General features: G+C 27.3%; 1 protein-coding gene across 1 annotated transcript in view; it reads left to right on the forward strand.

Moving 5' to 3' along the window:
* Window positions 1-25,752, forward strand: part of LOC149054365 (uncharacterized) — a 208,630-nt gene that overhangs the window by 24,950 nt on the left and 157,928 nt on the right. Inside the window, exon 2 of the mRNA XM_089230331.1 lies at window positions 9,477-9,623. Within this exon, the coding sequence (XP_089086457.1) occupies window positions 9,549-9,623 (75 nt within the window). The 5' untranslated portion in view covers window positions 9,477-9,548. The remainder of the gene's footprint in view (window positions 1-9,476; window positions 9,624-25,752) is intronic.

Below are 25,752 nucleotides of genomic sequence, written 5' to 3' on the forward strand. Positions count from 1 at the left end.
AAAAATAAAATACTAATAAAAATAATTATTAAGTAAATAATTAAGTAACCATAGAAAGTGTCATCAATGGGTGGCTCCTTTTATCAAATTTATTTTTTCCCTGTGAATGTACTCTTAGCATATATTATTCTTATTGTATTAAAGATACAGATTGTATATTACTTGTGTAAAACAAAAACAAAAAATTATGTGGTTGAGTAATATTTTCCTTACATCTAACACTTTAATTATAATAATATTTCTGTTCGAATTGCACCTGTTAGTGTATATAAATAATTGTTGTTTTGTTTTGGAAGTGTTTGATCTTAATTTTTAGTGGACAAAGTTTTGACTTTTGTTATATGGTGTGATTTTATAGGGGATCATATTTTATTATGATAACAAGCTGAGGATGTTTATTTACATAAGTGTTCAATTTATTGACTGCGATTGCTAACGAAATATACGATTCAAATGCTTTACGATTTAACTGAATATATAGAGTTTAGTCTGTCATAAATTTACTAACCCCTTTTTTTAAAATTAATTTATAGACCGAATTTGCAGAGAGCTTTATACGTAAAACACACATACCTGATTTATAGCCATTTCGGTGTACTTAAGTAAAAGTCGTATTATCATCACGTCATCTAATTGCATCCTGCCATTTAAATTGCAGCCATTTCCAATCCCCCAATAGGGTACGGCTTCTTGCTTAAATGCGAGTACACATACAAACATGACTCAAGAGTCGTTCATGACTTACTATTAATGGCTACTAGATTATAATATATTATTTATCAATTTATCATCTGTTTTGATTATTCATGGATCACTTCAATTTAGATTTTTTGATCATGTTTCATCTCCCCTCCACTCATTAATAGCTTAATAATTAATATAATATGGGTATGATTTCCTATATATGTCTTGGATACGCGTAATATCATTTTTGTTGATCTAACTGCTAATGGATATTGTATCGTAAGAATTTTTCATAGGAAGTTATAATTACACGAAATATGAAGTTTTAAAATTTTAATTCTTAACCCTAGCGAGTATGCTATATTTTCTAATATTACCTATATTGACGTAATTTAGTCAGATAATGATTTTGTGAATTATAATTCATCCGCATTACATGTGAATAATGTTTTTATACAATTTAATCTGTACAATATAATATTATAATTGTTTGAAAACCTAATATGATTATTTTTTATATCGACGATTGCCAGTTGTTATTGTATTAAACTATGAAGTATTTGTTGTAATAATGCAATAATGCGCACTTTAAATTTGTACCTATATTGGTTTGAAAATTATTAAATTATAGTAATAGAATTTTTTTTAAAAGCTTTCAGCTTTAATGGAATGTTTTTGAATACTATTATTATTAATGATTTATATTTTGAATTAGTCAACGTTTTTTTCGTGTCCAACGAAATAGCAGAGTATTCGAGAATAATTCTCTTTTTTTAGTTTAGGTATATATATTGTACAACTATATGAAAGTGTATATTTTTCTTTAAGACACAATTTGTCCTTTACCATGGGCGATCCAGCTTAACGTAGTTCGAACAAAATATTTTCTAGGCGATCTGGCGATGTACTTACGAAAGTCAAATTCCGACTACATACTACTATTTCTTAGTATGATTTTAGGATATGCATTTAGAAAATAATAGGAAACTGGTTTTAAAATGATTACAGTTATTCGTAAACTTATCCATACAAGTATTGTAAGATCTTCAAATGTTTAATTATTGGTATTCATAAAATACGTTTTAATTTCAACTAAAATGTTTAAAATGATTTTTGTATAATGCCCTAAATAGAATTTATTTAAATTCGAAGGACACTATTTATAGTTTTAAATAGTTTATATTTGCTTCAGAATAATACAATTCCATTGCTATAATATTTGATTTGTCTAAAGCGACTAAAGCACATAATCATAAATACATTAAAATTAAATTTCCAATTGAAATTTATAAGTAATATTCAACATGATTAAAGTTGTTTAAATTAAGCCTTTACTGTACATAAGCATGATCATAATATTATTTTACTTATTTTAATCTATCCGTCACTTACAACGTAATAAGAAAGTTAATTGTTACAAGGTACTTTTATACTTACCTACTTTACACCTGGCTCGTAACCACGATTTTTTTAGTGGGTGTTTTAATTTTATATTTATCTAAGACATTCAGGAGAGGGTGCTTTATTAATTTTCCTTTGTAGCCATCAATGTATATATTAATAATATCAAATATGAATTAAAATCATATATTGTGATAAAATAATTTGTAGAAATCTCAATTACTTAATGTATATATTTTTTGAATGAATATAGCCGACCGGGGACACCCCCTGACTATGTCACTGCTTTACACATGATAGTTATATTATTACCACAAACTGCGAAAAGAAATGGGAATTACACCACGTTCGTCAATATGAATTAGGTACACTATACAAGTCTTCATGATGTATTAGAATGTTAAAAGTAATAAAATGTTAAAAAATTAATATTGACAAGTGATAATATAAAACTACGTTTTTGATTGTTATCTGCAAGTTTTCATGTCTTCTCAAAGTTAGAAATTTGTTCAATTTTTTACCAACTCGGAACGCAATTTAAAATCATCGGTTCATCGGTTGAAATTTATTTGGCATAATATGTTTAATAATAGCGTATCAAAAAAGTTTTATAGCGTATTTAGTAAAATAAAAAAAAGCAAACACATAACTAACTATTAAATGGCAAATATTGCTTGATAAACTGCTAAAAATCTATTAATGTTTGTCAAGGAATTTTCAAAAAGTAAATTTGTTCCTAATAGTTGTCACTATTAACACGTCGAACACCACATTTCAAACGGTATAGAAGAATAATTAATAGGGTAAATATTAACATTTCACCCAGAAACCTTAATAAAGGTAAATATTTGTAAAGTTTATGTTTCGTTTTGTAAACCTTGACAACAAAGAGACCCTTTTAGACCAATGATAATGCTTTCTCTGCTATAGTCAAAATATTTGAGCTGTAGTATTCAGCATAACACGAATAACAACCATTCCAAAGTCGATATTTGTGTACACGCGATTAGATGGAATCAAAAGTCAAACTTAAAAACATCCTGACAAATATTGTTTGGCTTGTTTACTTTTTTTTTATTATTTTCGAGTCCGGGAATAAACAACCATAATTATTCTATACCATGAAAGTTTTCAAACGAAAGTTGTTGCCAATTATATTGTTATTCAAATTATTTTTGTTCTATGTCATGTGTGTAAATTCCTGTATCCTTGAATTATGGCACTGAGTTAAAATATATATCGGGCTTTTGATTTTTTTTTTTTTTTCTGAATAAATGTTATTTCAATTTTTGAATACAGAGCACGTTTATTTTTAGTATAATATTCCACCAAAAATGGAACGATTTTGTTTAAAAGTTAACAATTTAATTTAAATACAATATGAGTATTAAACCATCATCGATAGCTTGTATATTAATCAATTTTTGTTCGTCATTAATTATTTATTAGAATAATAAGCTTAATAGGTACATAAACATAAAACAATAAATAGTGAAGCTTTTACGTGATAATAACAAATGACAAAATTAATAAACACATGTGCACGTGTAATAATTATAGAAAAATACATAAATGTCCGAAAAAAATAAAATGACACATGTATAAAACCATCCAAATCAATTTTTAGTGCATAAAAACTGCTGTCTGTGTAGTTGATAGTACTATAGTTGTAGCCTAGTTAAGTTTTTCTGTTTACCGTGATTTTATTATTTGAATCAAATACATATCTATATGTAGCTTGCCTATAGTCATTGAAATAAAAACTTATTATGTGGCCAAAAACTAAAGTATATTGTTCAATTTTAAAAAAAAGACGAATAAAAATGATTTATATAATTATTGCAATGAGTGTTTTGGCCTATTTTTTACTAACACATCTCAGTAGCACGATTTAAGATATACAGGTTGCACAACGAAGACAAATATTGTGACTCAAGAACTGACACTTCAAAAAAATTAACTCTCAACGCTCCTTGTGGGGAAAATTGTATTTCAGTGTCGCCACATGTAGGGAAAATTTTTATTATTATCTAAGGAAATTAGTTTTATTTTAAATTATTATATAAGATTGTCTTTTACTTATTGTTATACATAAAATAAAATATTCAAGTCCAAGTTCAAGTATAATAATAGAATAAATAGTATAAAATCAGAAGCTGAATCAAATGACAAAAAAAACGAGGCAAAATTTCGAAATAGATAATAATATAAGATCTTTAATCATAGGCGTTTTGCTTATTTCGACACCGGGAGCGCTAATGCTCTATTTTTGACGGCTGTGTTATAGTGTCATTTTTAAAGTCACTGCGGGACGCTATTAAACATAGGTCGTTGTGCAACCTGTATATCTTAAATCATGCTCAGTAGTAAGTGACGCATTTCTTTTTAGCGTTGATGAGATTAATTCATTACGCATAATATTAGTGTAATATTGTATAACATATAAATCTATAATAGTTTTTTTTTTTTTTTGTATCAAACTGTTCTGTTTTTTAAATTTCAAAGCGTTTTGCTTGGACAGGATTATGTTTTTAAGAATGTAATTTACACTTTCAAAAAATATCTCCACATAAGATATTTTCACTAAACAATTATTTTAATAAAAAAAAAATAAAAGTGTATTATTTGGTAAATTATTTTCTAGTTTTTATGTGTATAAGCTAGTGTGGATTTTTATAGATTATTCGTTTACGATTTGACATCATGCGGTGAATGGTGTAAAATACTAAAATTAAAAATGCAATTATGAGCGTTTATGAATAATTGCAATATTTTCCATTCTCGATACTTATCACTTAAAATCAAAATTAGGATTACTGATCATAATATTATCATATAAATTTTTCCTACAGTCGAGGTAAATTCGACGAATTATGGTTAAAATATGAAATTTAAATATTTATACTGAACTTTCATTTTCCTTGACATACATTTAACATGTAACAGAAAGACTTGACAAAAAAAAAATTATGCCAATTCATCATATGACAAAATTCTTTAATATTATATGATAAATAAATAATTTAAGAAATATACTCATGTCATAAAATTCTTGATAACCATATTTTTTAAGAATTATTGCGTTCCAAATTATTTTAACCAAAAAAATTGGATTTTAAAGAAAATTCTAAAAAATAAACTAGGTACTTGACTTAGATAAATCTTTTTACCATCAAAACTATTATTATAATCAAATTCACAAATAGGCTATTTTGAATTTATCCAACATTTTTTTATTAAATTAATTTCTTTTCAATACTAAAAAATAAAATATAAAAAATGTATTATACATGTAGTGCTAGGTTCACTTAATGAACAAAAAAAAAAATATTAAAAAATATAAATGTGAACAAAAGTTAGTCCAAAAGTTAGTTCTATTTGTTACACCTACCTTGTATATATATATAGATATATGTAATACGAAATCAACATGACGTCCTAATTTGACGATCGCAATACAACTTTTATTCATCACATTGTTAGAAATGCAAAGGCGTATTAAAACGAAAAAAAAAAGTAAACAAATAGGTATCAATAGTAATTTTTTATAATCATACTAATATATTATTTAGTTTGGTAAATCTACGTGAATATATTATTCAGATTATTTCAAACCATAAAAATCTAATTGCATATAACTCATATAAGTAGCTTCAGTATTATTTTAATATATTCTTCTTTGAAATGAGGAATTAAAAATGGGTCGTGTGAATAAAAAAAAAAAAAAAAACCATTAAAAAAATTACTACTATAAAAATAATGTATACAAATAATTTCGATAATATTAATTGATTTTGGAATAATAAAATTATGACTGTGTTATACAATAAATTAATCAACTCATAAAGATTCAATATATTATATATTTTTTATTCTTGTAACTAATAAAAATACTAATATATGTTAATTGATAACAATTGATAAACAATTTATTCTTTATTAAATTAAATAAATAAGTGCGATCAATGGATGGTTTCTTCCCTCGCCCTATATCATGCTATCCTTAAATTATATTGTAGCACATATTCTTATTACGCCCTAGTGTATAGATTATATATTCTCTAATAAAAATTAAAAAAAACGGTTAAGTGGATGTCGCTCTGCTGTACATTAGGGGTTGGGGTGGACCTATGACTAGAGTAGGTTAGATTTGAATGCAATGATAGGTATCATTGTATACGAAAAACGATTCTGAACGGAGATCATATGTCAGTCTAGGATATATTATATTTAAATATTGTCACTTATTATATTCTATTTTGAAACATATATTTTATTTTTCAATTAGAACACATTTTACATAAGGCATGGTTAATCAATTTTTCCAAAAACATTGCATGTAGTTATCATAATTCATAATACATTATATTATCATAGATATACATATACCTGGTTTGAGGATAAATCGTTATCGTTACGCGATTTCATAAAAATTTAAAACTCAAACGCTCAAAACATATTTCCTATAATCACGCTTCAAATTTCCTTTATAGCTATTTGAAGAAAAACTTATGGAAAACTTAGTGTTGAATTTTTTAACCTTTGATATAAATACAAACAATTTTAAGAATTTTGAACTACAAAATAATTTGCAAATATTCATGGTTTTGACGATTTTTTGTAAATATTTGAACTTCAAATGCTAATAAAAAAAAATTGAGCCTATGTATTCTTATAATTTTTTAAAAACTATAAAAATAACTTATGAGAAACTTTGTATTACATTTTCAAGTATTTTTATTCGGCCAAAAAAATGTTATGGACACTTCAATATAAGATTTTTCAGAAAAATTGAAGATTAAGAAGGCTATAAATATCTAAAAAAAATCAAAATATTTTAAAAACTAAATGATGTAAAGAAAATGCCAATCTAAATAACTGGTAAAATTTTTATGCATCTACGACTTATAATTTTTGAATAATAACAAATGTTTAAAATCGTTTGAGGATAAATCGTTATCGGTACGCTATTTCATACAAATTTAAAATTCAAACGCACTTAAAATTTTTCCTATTATGATACTTCGAGTTTTCTCTATAGCTACTTGAAGGAAAACTTATGGAAAACTTAGTGTTGTATTTTTAATCTTTAGTTATAAACACAAACAATTTTATGATTTTTCAACTTCAAAATTACTTGCAAATTTTCGCATTTTCGACAGATTTCGTAAAAATTTGAATTTCAAATGATAATAAAAAAAATTGTGACTAACGATTTTTAATTTTTTTTAGCTACAATAAGAACAATGCATAAGGAAAATGTTTATTTTTGACCTCTATAATGCACCAAGGATATTCACTTTTACATCAGAAACCACCCCCAAATTTTGAAATTGAAGCATTATTTCGACTAGTTATGTAATACACAGAGTCACAGACACAAAAAAAATAACATACATCACGTTTAAATCAATACATTCATCACTTCGTTCAGAATCTGAAATTAAATTAAATGTTGGTACCTAAATTGTTGAAAGATTTTAAATTTATATTCAAACTCAGCAGTGTTTTTTATTTTTGCTAACTTTTACAATATTATTGATCCAAACTTCATTTTTACATATTTTTATTTTAAATATATTTTTTTTTTATGCTTCTGCAGCTTTCTTATTTATTTTCCTCGTCTAAGCTGACTGACTGGAAATTTCAAACTTAATTATTTCCTACAAATTTAGTCTCCAGTGCATAGACACACCGTATAGATGGAAGAATTTACTATTATTGTTGGTTTACCACATTAGCTTTCTAATAAAATTATGATATATGTTGTATATGCATATACGTGCATAAAAACACCGTGATTTTGTGGCTCTGTGTACATATATATTATGATTTTAAAATATATTTTTCAATACTACGACGTTTTTAACATTAATTGTGCTTTTTCTCTCGAAAAATATGCTTTAGGTCAATACTGCAGTGTTTGAACCGTCATTATCGGTAATCTTTCCATCGTCACTTTTGATTTAATTAATGTACCTATCACGATTTTTATTTTTATTTTTTTTTAAATTTTAAAAATTGGTAACGATTTGAAAAGATAATGCTTTCAACAAAACTTTTACTTGAGCTACTAATCATTAAGTCATAAAATATTGTTATTGGTTCGCTTAAAAGTAATTTATAAATTGGGTTAGCAATTTATAATACTTGGGTTGGTGATTGTGGTATGACTGGCACGATTTATACTTTTATTTTAGAAATGTAACGATTGGAAATTATCCGCGTTCACACTTAAATATAGTGTTATAAAAATGTATGATTAAGTTTATAAATAATATTGATGTAGTAGGTATTAGTTAGCAATAATATTATGTTAACAGATTTAGAAATCTATTCGAGTGTAAAAACATATTAAATTCATAAAAAAAATTATAATTAGATTGAAACTGTTTTTATTTGATTATATGAAAAAATAATAAATACAACAATATTAGGAATTTAGATGATGAATTAATGATAACTAATTAAAATTACTGCGCTTATGTCACTATTCATCGTGTACAACAAAATATAAATTATTAGTTAAAAAATACATTATCTCACTGTTAATTTCTGTCTATTTGTGACTTTTGTTTTCTGTACAATATAAACAATATTATATGACTATAATATAAATCGGAACATTTTATTTTGGTGAGAATACAATTAGCTGACGAATAAATGTATATTGATTGAACCATATTAATAGAATTAGGTATTTTTTTTGTGCTCTAATATTTATAATTATAGGATACTCTATGTTTTGTTTGAAAATACTTATATAACTAAAATAGTTTGAGACCTATAATTCAATCCTATCAAACTTGAACCCAGGTATTATAGTTGTATAACTTTTATACGTGCCATTATGAACCTCATTTTATTTTCCCTCTTCTGCTAATTATTTAACTACAAATATCGATTGTAAATAGTACCAATAGAACAGTAAATTTAAGTAGGAACATAAAACTAAAAATATTAATTTAATTGCAAACTCTTTAAACGAAAAAACATTAATGTTTAGTGAATTATTTTTAAAATAGTAATCAATATAATGTGAAAGACCGAGTGCGATAAATGTAATAATAACAGTGAGTTTCAAAGATTTTAGAGTTATTAAAAATAATTTCTGATTATATTAATTCCCTGGACTTAATCATAGTAATATGACAGAAAAGCAATGGGAATATAATTTATGCGATTTCTACTACACTAAACGGTCCAGCGGGTATACATTAAAACGAATGTAGAAATATTATTTGAGCTTAACAGTAAACAAAAGCAATTTATTTTAAACCGTTTAATATTGTCGACATATTTTGTTTATACCTTCATACATTATAATTAGTGAATAACGTAAATATTTTTCAAGGAATTATGTAATATAATTTTATTTTTTTGCTTTACAGAATCAATTTAGATTGGAGTAATGTTTAACCATAGTGTATTTTAAAAGAAACAAATTGCTTTTCCACTATAATATGGCCATTCTCCAATCGTGCTGTTGTTTTCAGTCGCTTAGAACAGGATGTTATGCCAGCGTCATTTATGCAATGGTGAGTACATTAAGATTAATTTTAAAAGTAAGTAGGACCAAAATGTAGAGATCTAAATAAATTTTACCTGGATCATGTTATGGGCTGTATGCCAGATTACTAATGCACCCGAAAAATCTTAATGGAGATCTATTATGATAAAATTAGTATTCAGCATACCAGTAAATATGCATGTGCTAATTCATCTCATGCAAATAGTTGATAAAACATTATTTTAGATGACGATAAAAAAATTAACTCATAACAATAATCTCCTACGTTTAGATAAAATAAAAACCAATTAAGTTTGATTAAAATTTTATTTTAACATAAATATATTTCATTTGACCGGAAAACATTTTCATAAAATAATATTCAGAAATTTAATACTACATAATATATTTTATTGATATTTTGATTTTTTTTTTTCTAACATTTAAATGAAATATGTTATGTGTGATGAATGATGAAATAAACGAAATAGTTATAGGAAGTCTGAATTGAATAAGACTTTCAATGTGGGAATTCCACTAAAAAATAAAATGATAGGTATCATTGTATACGAAAAACGATTCTGAACGGAGATGATTTGTCAGTCTAGGATAATATATTCTATTTAAATTTTGAAAATTTCATGGTGGATAGAAAATACTTATATAAACATTCAGTGAAAATTTCATGTACCTACCAATGATCATTTGTTTTAAAGTTACATCAAAAATCAAATTTTGTCGAAAACGGATTGTGCGTAAAATTTCCCGTTTTTCCCTTAATATTTAGTTTGTTTATCCCGATTATTTAAAAATTATTTTTACCCCCAAAGTACCAACTAGATTCACTTTCTGATCGAATAAGGTACTGAAGTCAAATATCGAAGCACTTTTACTGCCCCAAAACGTGATGACAGACATAAAAATATTCATGGTTTTGACGAATTTTTGTCAATATTTGAACTTCAAATGCTAATAAAAAATAAATTGTGCCTATGCATACTTATAATTTTTTAATCACTATAAGAATAATTTATGAAAAACTTTGTATTAAATTTTCAAGTATTTTGATAACGCCAAAAAAATTTTATCGACACTTCAAAAAAATTTCTGAAAAATTGAAAATTTCAGTTGTCTATAAATATCTCAAAAAAAGTAAAAATATTTTGAAAATTAAATCATGTAAAGAAAATACCAATCTAAATAACTGGTAAAATTTTCAAGTATCTAGGACTTATACTTTTTGAATAATGACAAATATTTAAAATCGTTTAAGGATAAATCGTTATCGTTACGCTATTTCGTAAAAATTCAAACGCACTTAAAATTTTTCCTATAATGATTTTTCAAGTTTTTTCTATAGCTACTTGAAGGAAAACTAATGGAAATCTTAGTGTTGTATTTTTAATCCTTAGTTATAAACTCAATTATATATAATTTTATGATTTTTCAAATTCAAAATTACTTGCAAATTTTCGTGTTTTCGACAGATTTCGTAAAAATTTGAACTTCAAATGATAATAAAAAAAATTGTACCTATGTATTCTTATAGTTTTTTAATCACTATAAGAATAACTTATGAGGAACAAATTTTCAAGTATTTTGATTGGGCCAAAAAGATTTTATCGGCACTTCAAAAAAAATTTTTCAGAAAAATCGAAAATTTCAGTGGTCTATAAATGCGTAAAAATTCCCGTTTTTCTGTCATTTTTTTTGTTGTTTTTTTCGATTTTTTTTAAAACTGTTGGAAAATGTTTACTTTTGACCACTAAAATGCACTAAAGATATTCACTTTTACATCGGAAACCACTCACAAAGTTTGAAATTGAAGCATTATTTCGACTAGTTATGCTGTACACAGACACAAAAAAAAAACACACACACATCATTGTAAAATCAATACATTCTTCACTTCGTTCAGAATCTAATAAATAATTTAAATCTAGGTTTTTGTAAGCTACCTACCGAAATCTAAATAACTGAAAAAATACTTTTAATAACTTATAAAAGCTTTATTTTTTATGTCAGAGAGCACTTAGGAATTGTACAGTTTAAATGAAAATGTAATTATGAATAGTGCCTTATTATTACGGGGTTACGTACTATAAATAGCATAGATAATATCGAAAACTACTACTACAAGTCAGTGATATAATTCATCAATTTTGGAGGTTTTATGATTCTATTGATTTTATTACCAGATTTCGATAATACCTGTACAATATACCCATGTGGTGTTTCGTATTATATTATAGATGTCTTTCGTCTTGTGTTAACGTATTGTGAGGATATAGAGTTTTTAAGGCCCTATAAACCACCCACAATGTAAGGGGAACACTTACATCGTGATCTGCAGGCCGCACCGCGTGTTGACCCGAAGACCAAGTCGGTGGAACTTGCAGGCTTTTATACACGCAGTGGGATATGAATCTCAAAGATTTATTTAAAAGGGGGAAAAGTAAAAAATACTATTGATAAAAAAAAATGTGACAAAGTATAAGGTTATCATATGGTTATATTTTACGCGCTTATCTTATAAGTAAATGTTGTGTTTTAAACAACATGAATAAAATAATATAACATTAGGTACATGGCAATTACAATTCAAAAAATATATAATAATTTGGCATATGGCAATTACAAAGGAAATGTAATGGATAAAAATAAAAATAATCATGCTACAGCTCCGGCGAGCGGTTACCGAGCACATAATGACCATCATATGTCGGTATGACATACATCTAACATATTATACATTTATATTTATAAAAGGAAACGACCCACGGCTCCGCATGACGGTTACCGGGGCATCTCTTAGGAAAATCGGAGCATACATAAAAAAGAAATGATGGTGATGCATAATCAGAATGAAAAAAAAAAAGGAAATGTTGGGGGAAAAATAATACTTGACGACGACTGTTTGTACTGAGCTGATGATGTTGGAGATGGCTTCGCCCACCACGAGCCTATGACGTCGCTTCAGCCCATCATGGTAGTATTCCGCCGACTTGCGAAAACAAAAAAAAAGAATTTCGAGTCCGGGAGACGTGTTGCGAGAGTCAATGGTGTTGAGCAGAAAAAAAAACGAACAACAGAAGATCGGTCATCGATGGTGGTGAAAAACAGACAGTGCGGCAGTAGACGTCGGTGGCTGGTCGTAGGCCGTTCCGGCGTCTTGAGATTCTTGGGTAGAGGGGTGGTCAGAGTCGTCGCGTCGGGAACTTTCGTATAATATGTATATAGTGGGGAAACAGGTTGCCCTGTTCGTATGCGCCAACAGCTGCGACCGCGACGCCCGACAGCAACGGCGGAGCGCCCGCTGTGACATCAACGCTATGGACACTGCATGTGGGGGAGGTCAGGGGACTAGTATTACATAACAGTGTTTTTGTAATTTTAATATTTAATGAGCGCATGCATAATAATAGAGATTATGGAAATACTATGAGTAATAAAAGGACGTGGACATATTATAAGATCATAATAATGATATTATGTAATATTCTAATAAAAAGTCTCAAAATTCTGTGACGTTACAGTATAATAAACTGATCCTATTTAAATTACTTTTAAGAAAATTCAAAATTATTTTTATGGTCTATGGAAGTTAGGTGCAAATACATATTTGTATAGTCGCACACTCGATACAAGAACTGAAACCTAAAATAAAACCTCTATATATCAGTATTTTTAATTTATGTAAAACCCTAGTGAAATCAACTCTGTGTAAATATATATTTAAAAAATGAAAATAAAATAAAATTCTGGCTACGCCACTGATGCGACTTATATCTAGCATTTTTAGATAATATTTTTTTATACGTTGAATATACACCTTTTCAACTATAATAATATTTTGTAATATCGTAATAATGTTTATCACATTAACTGTGCAAAGTGCAAAGATCATGAAAGATTGGTTTGTTATAATATTATGTACTTTTATTTCATATTTCATATTATAATATAATAGAGTTAACTCAACCAATCGGTTTTTAATATTGATTTTTTTTTCAATATTTTTGGTGTTACATTACTACGTGTCGTGATAAATGAGAGTAATGTTATGGACCTTGCAATGCAAGTGAGGATACTTAATCATGTAACGGGACAAAACGGGTGGCCTATACAAATAACTAGCGCTCTCTAAGAGTAGCCGGACGCGTCAACCACAATGCCATAGTACCTACCAGACATAGTAGGTACATTTTGGTTTTCAAGTTGAATGACGTTTTGTTAATATATAATGACATATTATGATCGATTCATCATCTATCAGTATTGAATAAAGTAAATACACACGCAATAACATACTAGTCGATGATTAATATATATATCAGAGGTAAAATGATTACATCGTGAGTAACAAGGAACCAGTATAGAGTGCGGGCCGTGAGCTCCTCTTTACGACGACACAACATTTTAGGACATTATGTAAAAACTACAACACAACTCGATAATCTAATAAATGTACAAATTAATGTACACGAGTCCAGAATGAATGGTTGTACACCAATACACGCAACGACACCGCGAACATAAAAAAAATACACTAACAGTACATTGTAGTAACAGCCCAACTACCTGTTATCTACCGTTCACGAACTACAGATATACCGGTCGGAGACACGCCGCCGGCACGACACCATACGATACGTACGTCATTACCGATCCGACCGATTCACCGACCGCCGCATTTTTCACGTTATCAGTTTAACTTAATCGTCGCCGCCTAGAGGATCCCGCCGCGGAGTCCTCGCACTTAGTATCATCTTTTCTCTCTTTACCCGCCAGTGTCAGTAGTGGTACGGTTCGCCCGTACTGTTCAAGCTACACACTCAAGGTATAGGAGAGGAAGAAAACTTCCCCAACACCCTGCTACCTTGGACTCTACGGTGATACAGCTCACCACTGTATTGGTCAAGCCGTATGTCTCCGAAGTCCGAATAGTTGCGGATAAACCGTCGCCGTCGCTATTCATGCCGCCGCCGCCGATATTTGTGATACGCCGTCTTTATTTCTGCGTCATTAAAGTTTGTTGTTGAGGATCATCGGAGGTATAAAAACTTAACGATTCAGCCATCGAGGACGAGTTTTCGACACCGCCCGATCGTTGTCTACGTATATTTGCTGTCGACATACTTCGCGAGCTAACAAACAGACCGAACGTCTTTTGTCGCAGTAAAAACCTGCCGCCAACACTCCAATCATTTGCATACACAGATATAACCGTGAGTCTTGTCTTTTTGATTTATTTTGAAACGTATTAAAAACTATTATCAGCTGTAGCTCGAAGAGCAGTCATTTTAAATAAAAAAGAACATATTGTATTAAAAACACAACATTATGTACATTCAACCTATTATTACTGTGGCTTGAACAGCAGAAATATTATATTAAATTGTAAACACATAATATCATACATTATAAATTTGTGTAATAATAAAAACACACCAGCTATTATATAAAAACAAATACCTGTGTTTTTCATCGTTACAATCAAAATTAAAAATAGAAAATATATAAGGTAAAAAGAATTATATACTTAAGTATTTGCAAATTAGTATATTTTTTTAAAAGTATTTTAATATTTTTATTCGACTACTTTACAATATTGATAATAGTAAGTTTGTATGTTATTAATACAAAAAATCTGAGGTTCTTTCGTTATGCAGAAAATGAATTTGTTACATAGGTATGTGAGATCTTGACGTTTTTGTGCGATATAAATTTATTTTGTTTATCTCGTTTTGACGTTCATGTATTCTATTGTTTCAAATGTGGCGCAATTTCTGTGTTTTTTTATTTTTGGTGTAAATTATATAATACTCCTTAGTATTATTAAACTGAATTAAATCTCCTTTCTAATTTTTATTGTATAATATTAATATATTATGCTCATGTGCTCGTGTATCCCGTGTGGTTTCATAGTTTTCACACAGTGGATCATTGGATGTATTTAAGCTATGTTACTATCGATTTCGATATGAAACTGTGTGCAGTAACTGTATTGTGAAATGTCGTTATCAACTGTTTGGTCTTGTACAATTATGTATATTCAGACCGGTGCAACTAGGTTTGGTAAAATCGAACTTGACTGAGCAATCAAAATACGGTATTACTGTACTAAGCTTAATGGACAATTTTGTGTAGATGATGTATAGGTAGGTATTTACCTAAGCCTTTCGACCCTTTCGTAGGAAATCGATTTTGGCGGGCAATCCACCTGTAGCAGATTGGATGGGACGGATCTCTTGATGTACGTCTGCAGCTTTGCTTATTGCTAGTTATGTTCATGTCTACTTATAGTCTAATAACAAATTTACCTTAATTGCTTTTGATAACATAATTGTTCCTCTGATAGAGTGTTTCGAGTTGAAAGCAATAAATAAAGTACAAACAACAAATCTATACTAGTTGCGAAATTAACGAACGCGTAAATATTATAATTGAGAGAAAAAACTATCGATTATATTTGACATGTGGAAAAATCGAATTTCTCCGACTAATATCTATAGATAATATGTATTATTTTTATACGTTTTTGTGGTAGTGAATTCATAATGATTAAAGACCGGATTTCGCATAAAATGTATTTACAACATCATATACATGCAGCAAATGAGTGTCCACAAATCATTACTTGATTGATTACATATTTACATTTTATAGTGCATATTTTTGCATATTCTGACGTTTGTGCATTTTCTACATATTTTTGCATATGTTAACAAAAAACCGTACAAATATACTTAATGATCCAAACAAATTTTGAGAGAATGATCTTGCTTATATTATAGAAAATTTTTATGTATCGGTTGAAAGTATCAAAAAGCTTGAAACCTCTAATTTGTTCATTGTAGACTCGTTAAAAATGTTATAACAAGTAAAAAACTCTATCAATTAACTTCCTACTAATGCAAATAGTACAATAATTAAAACAAAATGTTAAAACGTTTTGAGTAAAAATAATGGATTAATGGTTTTAAAAGAAATTTCGAAAATACTTCAAGGTGCTAATTTCAACGATTTATCCGTTCCAAATATTATTCACCGAAATAATAGCCAATTTTAAATACGTTCCAATAACCAGTGTTGATGTTGAATACAGTTTTTCATCCCACAAGTACATTCTTTCAGATCTCCGTCATACTCGTAATTTCACAAAAATAAACATGGAATATACTTTGATAACTTACTGTTTTTCCAATTAATGTACTGCATTCAATTGTTTGTACCTACTTTTTTCCTATTTATGTCGCCAATGTATCTACTATATTTAATTTTAATTTAATTTATCTTACAATGTATTAATTATTAAAAACTAAATTATTATTCAACAAATTACATTTTTGAATTGCATATTTGCTATATTATACCTACATTTTACTTTTTGTTTATGACAATTTTAAATAAAATGAATAAATAATTATCACTAAAAAATTGAAATTAAATGTAAAATGTAATAAAAATTGAAATTTATTTTTGCCTGTTTTTTTTTTTTTTTTTGCATATTTTGACTTTTTTAGTGCATATTTTACAATTTAAAATTCATATATATCTGGTCTTTAGTTCTGATACATTTAAATATAGAATATTTAACTATTTACGTTGAGTTATTACTTGTGTGGTAACCTAACTCCTGGATATATAAGTTACCTAAATATTAGACTTTCATCTATTTTTTATGTTCAATATCAATGTTTTTTCGTGAATTGATAAATTATATCAAAATTTGATCAAAATATATTCAAAAGATTTATTGCAGAATAGGGTCTTATATTATCTTATCTTATCTTATCTTATCTTATCTTTAGTATTTTCTAAACGTACATTTTCTTTATTATAGTGCATTTTAAATTTAATATCGTTTTGCATGAATTTGATATTTTTCAAAATATTCTCAATACAAGAAATGTTGTTTTTACAGCTAGACCTCAAAAAAATATTTAAAAATTTAAGATATGTCCTTATTAAGTTAAATGTGGTTAAGGTTCACTTGTTTTTGAAAATCTGTAATTTTCGTGCCTTGGAATAAGATAATTTAAAGTATTTTAAAAACGGACTTCTTTAGTAAGATTATTAGGGCTTGAATCATTATTTTTTTATGAAGTTTTAACACTAGAACTATTGTGTGTGCATTGTTGTGATGTGATACATATGGCATGTTGAGAATAACAACTTGTAAATGCAATATTACACTTTGGCGTCACATTGTTATACCTATTATAAAAACCACTGTCTGCTAAAATTTTTCGTGCGAAACATAATTTTATCATTATAACATTTCTCCCTGTTTTATTCGCAGATAACATATTAATTTATAACCCTATTTAAAAATATGTTAGCTACCAATGCATGACGTTAAAATGTTGAGAAATGAACAATATCCAATGTATACATAATACATAGTATATAATTATACTATATTAGCTAACAACACATTTTATTTAACACTTGATAAAACTTAGTTGTGGTAGTGATTAAAAATAGTTGAATGGTTCATCAATTATTTATACGATGGTTTTAGTTTTTTGATTAATTGAACTATGTCCCTGATATTCATATTTTTTGGAACCATACCTTTTTATTAAAATGTTCACTTACTGTTTTATCTTTCTTGCATTTTAAAAGGTGTAGATATTAAGTCTTCATACTACCTACTTTATTTCTTAATACTTTTACTTTCGTAACGTTTTCTCGAGTTAAAAGTTTTGCCAAATTTTAAGTTTGAGTCATTGGTTTAACTTACATCCATATCAGCCGAATATATTATTTCCTAGAGTTACTTATATGTAGTTTAAAGCAATATTATAAATTCTTTAAAATAATATATGAAATTATTGTCTTAACTTTCCAATAGAAAAACGCATTGTACTTTTTATTTGTATGAAATTAATTTCTCATAATAATAATATACTGTGGATGCGAATTATTTTTAATATAGATATTTAATACATGAAATAATTAATAATCAGTTAGACATGAAATATGTTATTACATATTAATTAAATGATTTGAGATTTGATGTAATAGAAAGGCATTACTTAATTAGTTTAAAATATGGTCGATAATGCAACTCGAAGAGTGCATTTTATTAAATTAAGAGGATGCTACATTATATCAGTATTTGTTGTCTTCAACTTACAAACGTACAACATGGCACATTTTATAAAAATCAATTCTACACTGATATTTTTAAAACTGTAGTGAATTGACCTACAATAAAATGTAAAGGTAAGATAATTTTCTACGCCATCTTGAAAGCTTGTATTGATACTTTTTATTATAAAGCAAGTTATGAAAATTTTAAAATAGTACATTTTTCTGTTAATTTTAAAATGATTTGCCTCAGATTTGTTACAGAGACAATACTTTGTGTTATGTAGTCCCCTTAATAAATATTAGTCGAATGTGTTTAGCGATACGTTATTTAACGAATAATAGTACCTTAGTTCTAGAGGGTTATACTACATTTATTTCAAGCGAAAAGTTTTAAGAGATTTTATACTTAAAAATTGATGGAAAAGTGTGTTTAGAACCATTAATGTTCGGTAGGGGGGAAACGAGGAGGATTTAATAACGTCGATACCTGGAAGCATTTGTGCACTTTCACAACTTAAAAACGCTTTCGAATCCAATTAAATATGAACTGAATATTCATCGAATGCTGAGAAAACTAAATTTATCAATAAGGACGTGTTGAGCAATTTTTTTAATTTTTTTTTTTTATTTTTATAAATACATAATCTGTTTTTACTTTTTATTAAATAAAGCAATATAGATATACTGAAAATTATAAACTTTTTAATAATATTTTCATCTTATTATTGACAATCTATTCAATGCTAAATGTTTGAACGTGATCACACATTATGTGTGTAAGACACATGGTATTAATATTAAATTAATAGTGAAAATCAGTTTTGGTCTGTATAAATTATCATAATAATTTACGGATCAATACGTGGTAATAATTTCATATTTAAATTATTATTATTGTATTCAAACATTATCGCGTATTATGAAATCACGTTTCAACAACTCTGTAGGTTTCTATTAAACACAGAGTTTCTAACTCTGAAGTCACTAGTTGCACATTAGAATACACTAGGCACTAAATTAAAATTATTCTTATAAGATATACATTTAAGGATTTAAGTCCACTAATTACAAACATTGTGTTTATAATATGCATAAGAATTTAATGATTTACAATTTTTATTTAAAAATAAGATATAATCGAATATTTGAACACTATAAGAGTATTTTATTTTTCATTACGGATACAAGCTACGGTTACAATAGCCTAACCTAACAAAATGGTGTTTTTCATTAGCGTTTTTCATTATAATTTTTGTTATTAATATTTCATCATTATTTAAATGAATTGAATTATGGGAAAAATAGGTCGACCAATAATATTGATGATACTGATCGATAGGGTTTAGACCGCTTAAGCGCGTTATTGAAGAAAATCTACGTGTTGCGGGAAAATGTTTAGTTTTACATAATTTTTAAATCAAACATAGATTTACCATAATATTGTTTTATGATATTTTTGTGTTGTTAAATCTATTTACCTAACATTCGCAGTTTAATTTCTTACCTATTACATTTATACACATTATTTCGATACTTATGGTTTTCATATAATTTTCTTTCACTAAAATAAGTTTTCTTTATTAATTAAATATTTGTGTTTGATAATGGACACTTTTAACACAAAACTACTCACAATTCCATTACTGCGAATAATTACAATTTTGCCACTTCTTATTAATGACTAAAATTTTGACCTGATATTGAAAACTCCAGACAGGAACATTAATGTTTTTATTTATATTTAATAAGGCATTTACTAAAAACCAGGTTCATATCCGGAAACACGGAAGTTAAAAAACATAACATAACGTAAAGGTATATATCTGTTTTTAAAATAAAACATTAGTATTTATTTATTTCAGAATGCATCTCACACATCGCACATGACATCTCTAGGGAAGCTACTGTGGGGGCTTAAAGGATTTTTGTTTACTTTTTATTTAAATTTGATGGTATATATGTATAGGTATTAGGTACAGTATTATAGCATTACCTAAAGAGATATTTTTGGTACAATGCATTGAATTTAGGAACTTCTAAAATCAATAATTTCGTATACATTACAATAATAAATTAATCTTGAGTATGTTTTAGACTACCTATATAGTGTGCCTAGAAAACATGGTTTTGTAATTTTGTTGCACATTCACGACAATAATATATTGAAATATAATGGATTTTTAAATCTGAATTCACTTTTTTCAAATTTTATTGTAACGCACTCATTATATTATTATATATGTAAATGTAATGTGTTAAAAAATTCGGAAACGCTTTAATTACTGTTCGTACATTTTTATTAATACCTACCTTAATACAGCAATAACAGATAACACTGCTGCACATTTATAAGATAAAATACTATATCATCGTTTATTCACTTAGCTCGTTATTAGCTATGTCATATTATAGTTTGTTAGTCCTAATTATTATGAGTCGTCTAATGGGAATTTTTGTAAATTCTGTGTATAACAAAACATTTTGTGTTTACTGTAAAAGTGTAATTATTTTTATATCGTTTTGTAAATAGAAAGTTATAGATAAACAATTAATAGTTATATATTATATATATATAATATAGGTTCTAAAAACAAACAAACATTATATTTTATTTAATAATTAATTATTAGAGCCACTTGGAGAAGAAATATTTTCGGCTACATAAATATAAAATACGAGTAGTATTTTATAAGAGTTTTCATCGGGATAAAAACGTGAAACATTATCCAAGTCCACCTTGAAACGCTAATGAAAATTTATTTTGCGAAACAAAACTCGTAAAAACGTAACAAAATCCTATTATCCATGAGGCTGTGAAAACTCTAGTCGTACAGTAACACTGATGAACCTTACATTAGCACAACAACTACATTAGTAAAATTAAGTACACTACAACCACAGACAGCAATTTACGGTTCCTATGAACTATGAACACACTAGATACCGGCGAGTCTTTCTACTGCGAGCGATCGATATAAGTGAAATTGGACAGTCTTGGGAAATGGGGTAAAATATATACGGGTTGTGACGAAAATGGACCGACTTTAGAGAAAATGTCTACACAGTTATTGTATTAGATGCGTGAGACGGAACTATACCGGAACTAACCCAAATTGAAATCAATGTTGTGGCTTTATTTTATTCACTCTTTCCTCCTCCACATCCGGCGTGCTTCATTTTCGAATGATTATCGTCGCACGTGATGGTGATATACAACAACTACACATGACGCGATATGCGTACCTACGTGGGTGACAAGTAAATTGATTCCCAAAGTATAATCTAATATATATGTGTATGTATCTTCTCCGCACTCAGCAGTGGTATAAGACACAGCGTGTGTAACTGAACTCTAAACCGAGCGATAAACTGTTTGCTTTTTTTAAACAATTTATTATACGTGGAAGGAGGAACTATTCGAAGGAACTGTTTATACATAGGTACATATACAGGGTGTCCAGTGAGGATTTACCCATTGCGATATCTCCCGAAATAATGGTGATATCGAAATTCTGGTTTTGTAATACGACTCACAGGGATAAGAACTACAATTATTTCATATTTTAATTTATTTTAATGTTTTGGTAAAAAAGTTAAAAAATATATTTTTTTATTTTATTATTTAAAAAAAAATTTTGTTGAGTTTATTTTTCTGGAAATATTGACGTTTTAAAATTTTATTATCATTAATTTCCTGATTTTAGATTCTGAGCGGAGCGATGAATGTATTGATTTTACCATGATGTGTGTTTTTTTTTTTTTTGTGTCTGTCATCACGTTTTGGGGCAGTAAAAATGCTTCGATTTTTGACTTCAGTACCTCGTTCGATCAGAAAGTGAATCTAGTTGGTACTTTTTTTTTTTTGGGGGGGGGGGGGGGTCAAAAGTGAAAAGTTCTTAATACTTTTCTAAATAATCGAGAAAATTTTTCGACAAAATCGATTTTGGTTTTTGATGTAACTTTAAAACGAATGACCATAGATACATGAAATTTTCACCGAATGTTTATATAAGTACCTTTATCCTATCCACCATGCAATTTTCAAAAAATTTTGACTTATGTTGAACTATTCATAGGCATTTCAAATTTTCGATCATTATTAGTTTTTTTTAAATTAATATCGATAAAAATTATATTTGTTAGGCTGAAAAGCTTGAAAATTTAATACAAGGCTCCTAACATATTTTTACAATAGTAGTTAAAAATAAAAGAAATACATAGTCACAATTTTTTTTTATAAGCATTCAAAGCTTGAGTTTTGCAACATATTATGTAAAAATCACGAAAATTCACAAATTATTTTAAGCTAGAAATTTATAAAATATTTTCCTTTTATATCTATGATTTGAAAATATAATACGTGGCTCCTATCATATTTTTACAATATCAGTTGAAAAATAAAAGAAATACTTAGTCACAATTTTTTTTTACAAGCATTCAAAGTTTGAATTTTCACAACTTGTGTAAAAATCACGAAAATCACGAAAATTCACAAATTATTTTAAACTAGAAATTCATAAAATTTTCTTTTTAAATCTAAGATTTGAAAATTTTTAATAATCTATAATATATTCTAGACAGATAATTCGTCTTTGCTCAGAATCGTTTTTCGTATACAATGATATAATATCATTGGATTCAAATTTAATTCCATCTATTACAGTAACCCACTTGTAACCTACTGTACAGCAGAGCGACATCCACGACTTACCCGCCTTTTTAAATATTTTTTCTAGTTTTGAAGAAATAAAATATGATTATAATTAATTTATAACACTATTAGGAACATGGAAAGTATTTGGCCGGCCGTATGGTAATGCGCGCGGCGCGGTGGGTCACATGTTTGATAACATTGCGGTGTTAAATAATTCACAATTTTTCTCGAAACTAAAAATATAATAAAAATCAGGGAATTAATGAAAAGAAAATTTTGAAACGTCAATATTTCCAGAAAAATAAACTCAACAAAATGGCTATCTTTAATTTTTCTAAAAATAATTAAATAAAAAAATATATTTTTTAACTTTTTTACCAAAACGTTAAAATAAATTAAAATATGAAATAATTGTAGTTCTTATCCCTGTGAGTCGTATTAGAAAACCAGAATTTCGATATCACCATTATTTCAGGAGATATCGCAATGGGTAAATCCTCACGGGACACCCTGTATGTGTATATTTATGCGAACGACCTAAAGTGGAAATCTAACCGAAATCAATCTTCGTCGATGATAAACGATCTGTAAATATACGTTCACACTAAATAATCATTTCGTTTTATACTGCCACTTGCATTTAGCGCGTGGGTTTCCGTAATATATGATAATAATATTTTTTGACCATTTATCATAATATTTTAAGAATATTCTGACCTACTACACCTTTCTAAAATTGATTATATTAAAATAACGACGAAAAAAAGCATAGCGCGGTGCTACTATACATATTGCATATAGGTAACATTTTTTTATAAATCTTGAAAGTTTATTAATATATAATATTTTGGTATCGTCCGAATGAATAACCGTATATTCATAGATATAACACGAGAGTTGTGGGTTCGGTAGGTGGAAATAGGTATAGTAATCTAAAAAGGTTATATAAAATATGCCTATATTATTATGGGCACTTAAGGTAAGACTGTAGGGTGATTTCGTTTCTAATAAAAAACCGTTCGTGGTACGATGATTTAAAAATGAATAATTATTATTGCTACCTAAATTATTTACACTCCACCACATTTTAAGAACACATACGTCACTTATCTTTCTCGGCATCGGAATTTGTATACGTGAAAACCGAAATTGGATATATTTCTTACGACTGAATGTGATATTGACACGATTCAGTAATAACAACAAAACATAATGTTACTATATATTTTGATTCACCGTATTTTATTTGTTTTAAAATAAATTATTTTATGATTACCTACAGTACTAACACAATATATTTTGTACTCTGTTAAACGTACGATGGTTGGAAATTCACTCGAATATCGTGGAAAATAATGTATTGTAAAATTATCATATAATTTTTTAATAATATAAATAAATGCCTTACGAAATTTCAAAAATTAATTGTTTGAGTAAAGACGTTTCTATTCTTCTACGCTAAAAACTTTTGCACTGGCTGCCATTACTTTAATTGATGGAAATCAAACAATACACTAATATATTAGAACACCATAAATATAAAATACGTTAAGTTTTAATCTTATTTTCACTTCCAAAGTTGAATTCACAAACAAATTTTTTAATTATCACATATTATCAAGTACATTTTAAATATAATCAAACAATGCGAGCAAATGGTATAATCAGTTTTTTGTTTGTACCAATTTTAAAATACAAATTTATTGATTAACTATAAATCTTAGATTGTATGATTATTATTTTCAGATATTTATCACGATTCATAACTTAAAGGTTATATATTATCTTAAATCATAAGTTATAATAAATACTTCTAAGTTTAATATAATTTAATTTTTAATTCGATTTAATATTATACTATTATAGTATATTGTTTATGATCTACCTATGTTATTTTATAAAACTCAGAGCTATACGTGTATTAATTTTTGAATGAACATTAACGATTTTGGATCCTTGATATTATTTTTAAAGTATTATAATGTAATTTAACCTCCAAAATACATGTACAAGAATGTAAACATATTTTAAAGTGTAGCAGAATTGCCTATTTAAGACGCCGTGTTAAAATATAATATTTTATGCATTTTGAAACAAATATTTTATATTTTCATATAATTTAAATTTTAAATTTTAAACTTTCTTAATATATTATTTTTAATAGTCAGTATACAATCTTTCGATGAATTGAAAAAAACATGACAACCTTTTCGATTTTTGAAGATTTCGGTTCTTGATTACGGGTCAATTGGTATTTAAAATTTTTGCGGACTCCTTAATGATATTTTTGAATGTAAAATTATCATTTTAAACAAATAGTAATCACTTTTGAAGTAAATATAGAACTATATTTAATCGCTGTACAACATTTTCTTTGACTGGTAAAAATAATTCAAGTAAC

This window comes from Diuraphis noxia, unplaced genomic scaffold (assembly GCF_037042655.1).
Source record: "Diuraphis noxia isolate RWA-SAM2 unplaced genomic scaffold, SU_Dnox_SAM2 contig0007, whole genome shotgun sequence".
NCBI classification, from domain to species: Eukaryota; Metazoa; Arthropoda; class Insecta; order Hemiptera; family Aphididae; genus Diuraphis; species Diuraphis noxia.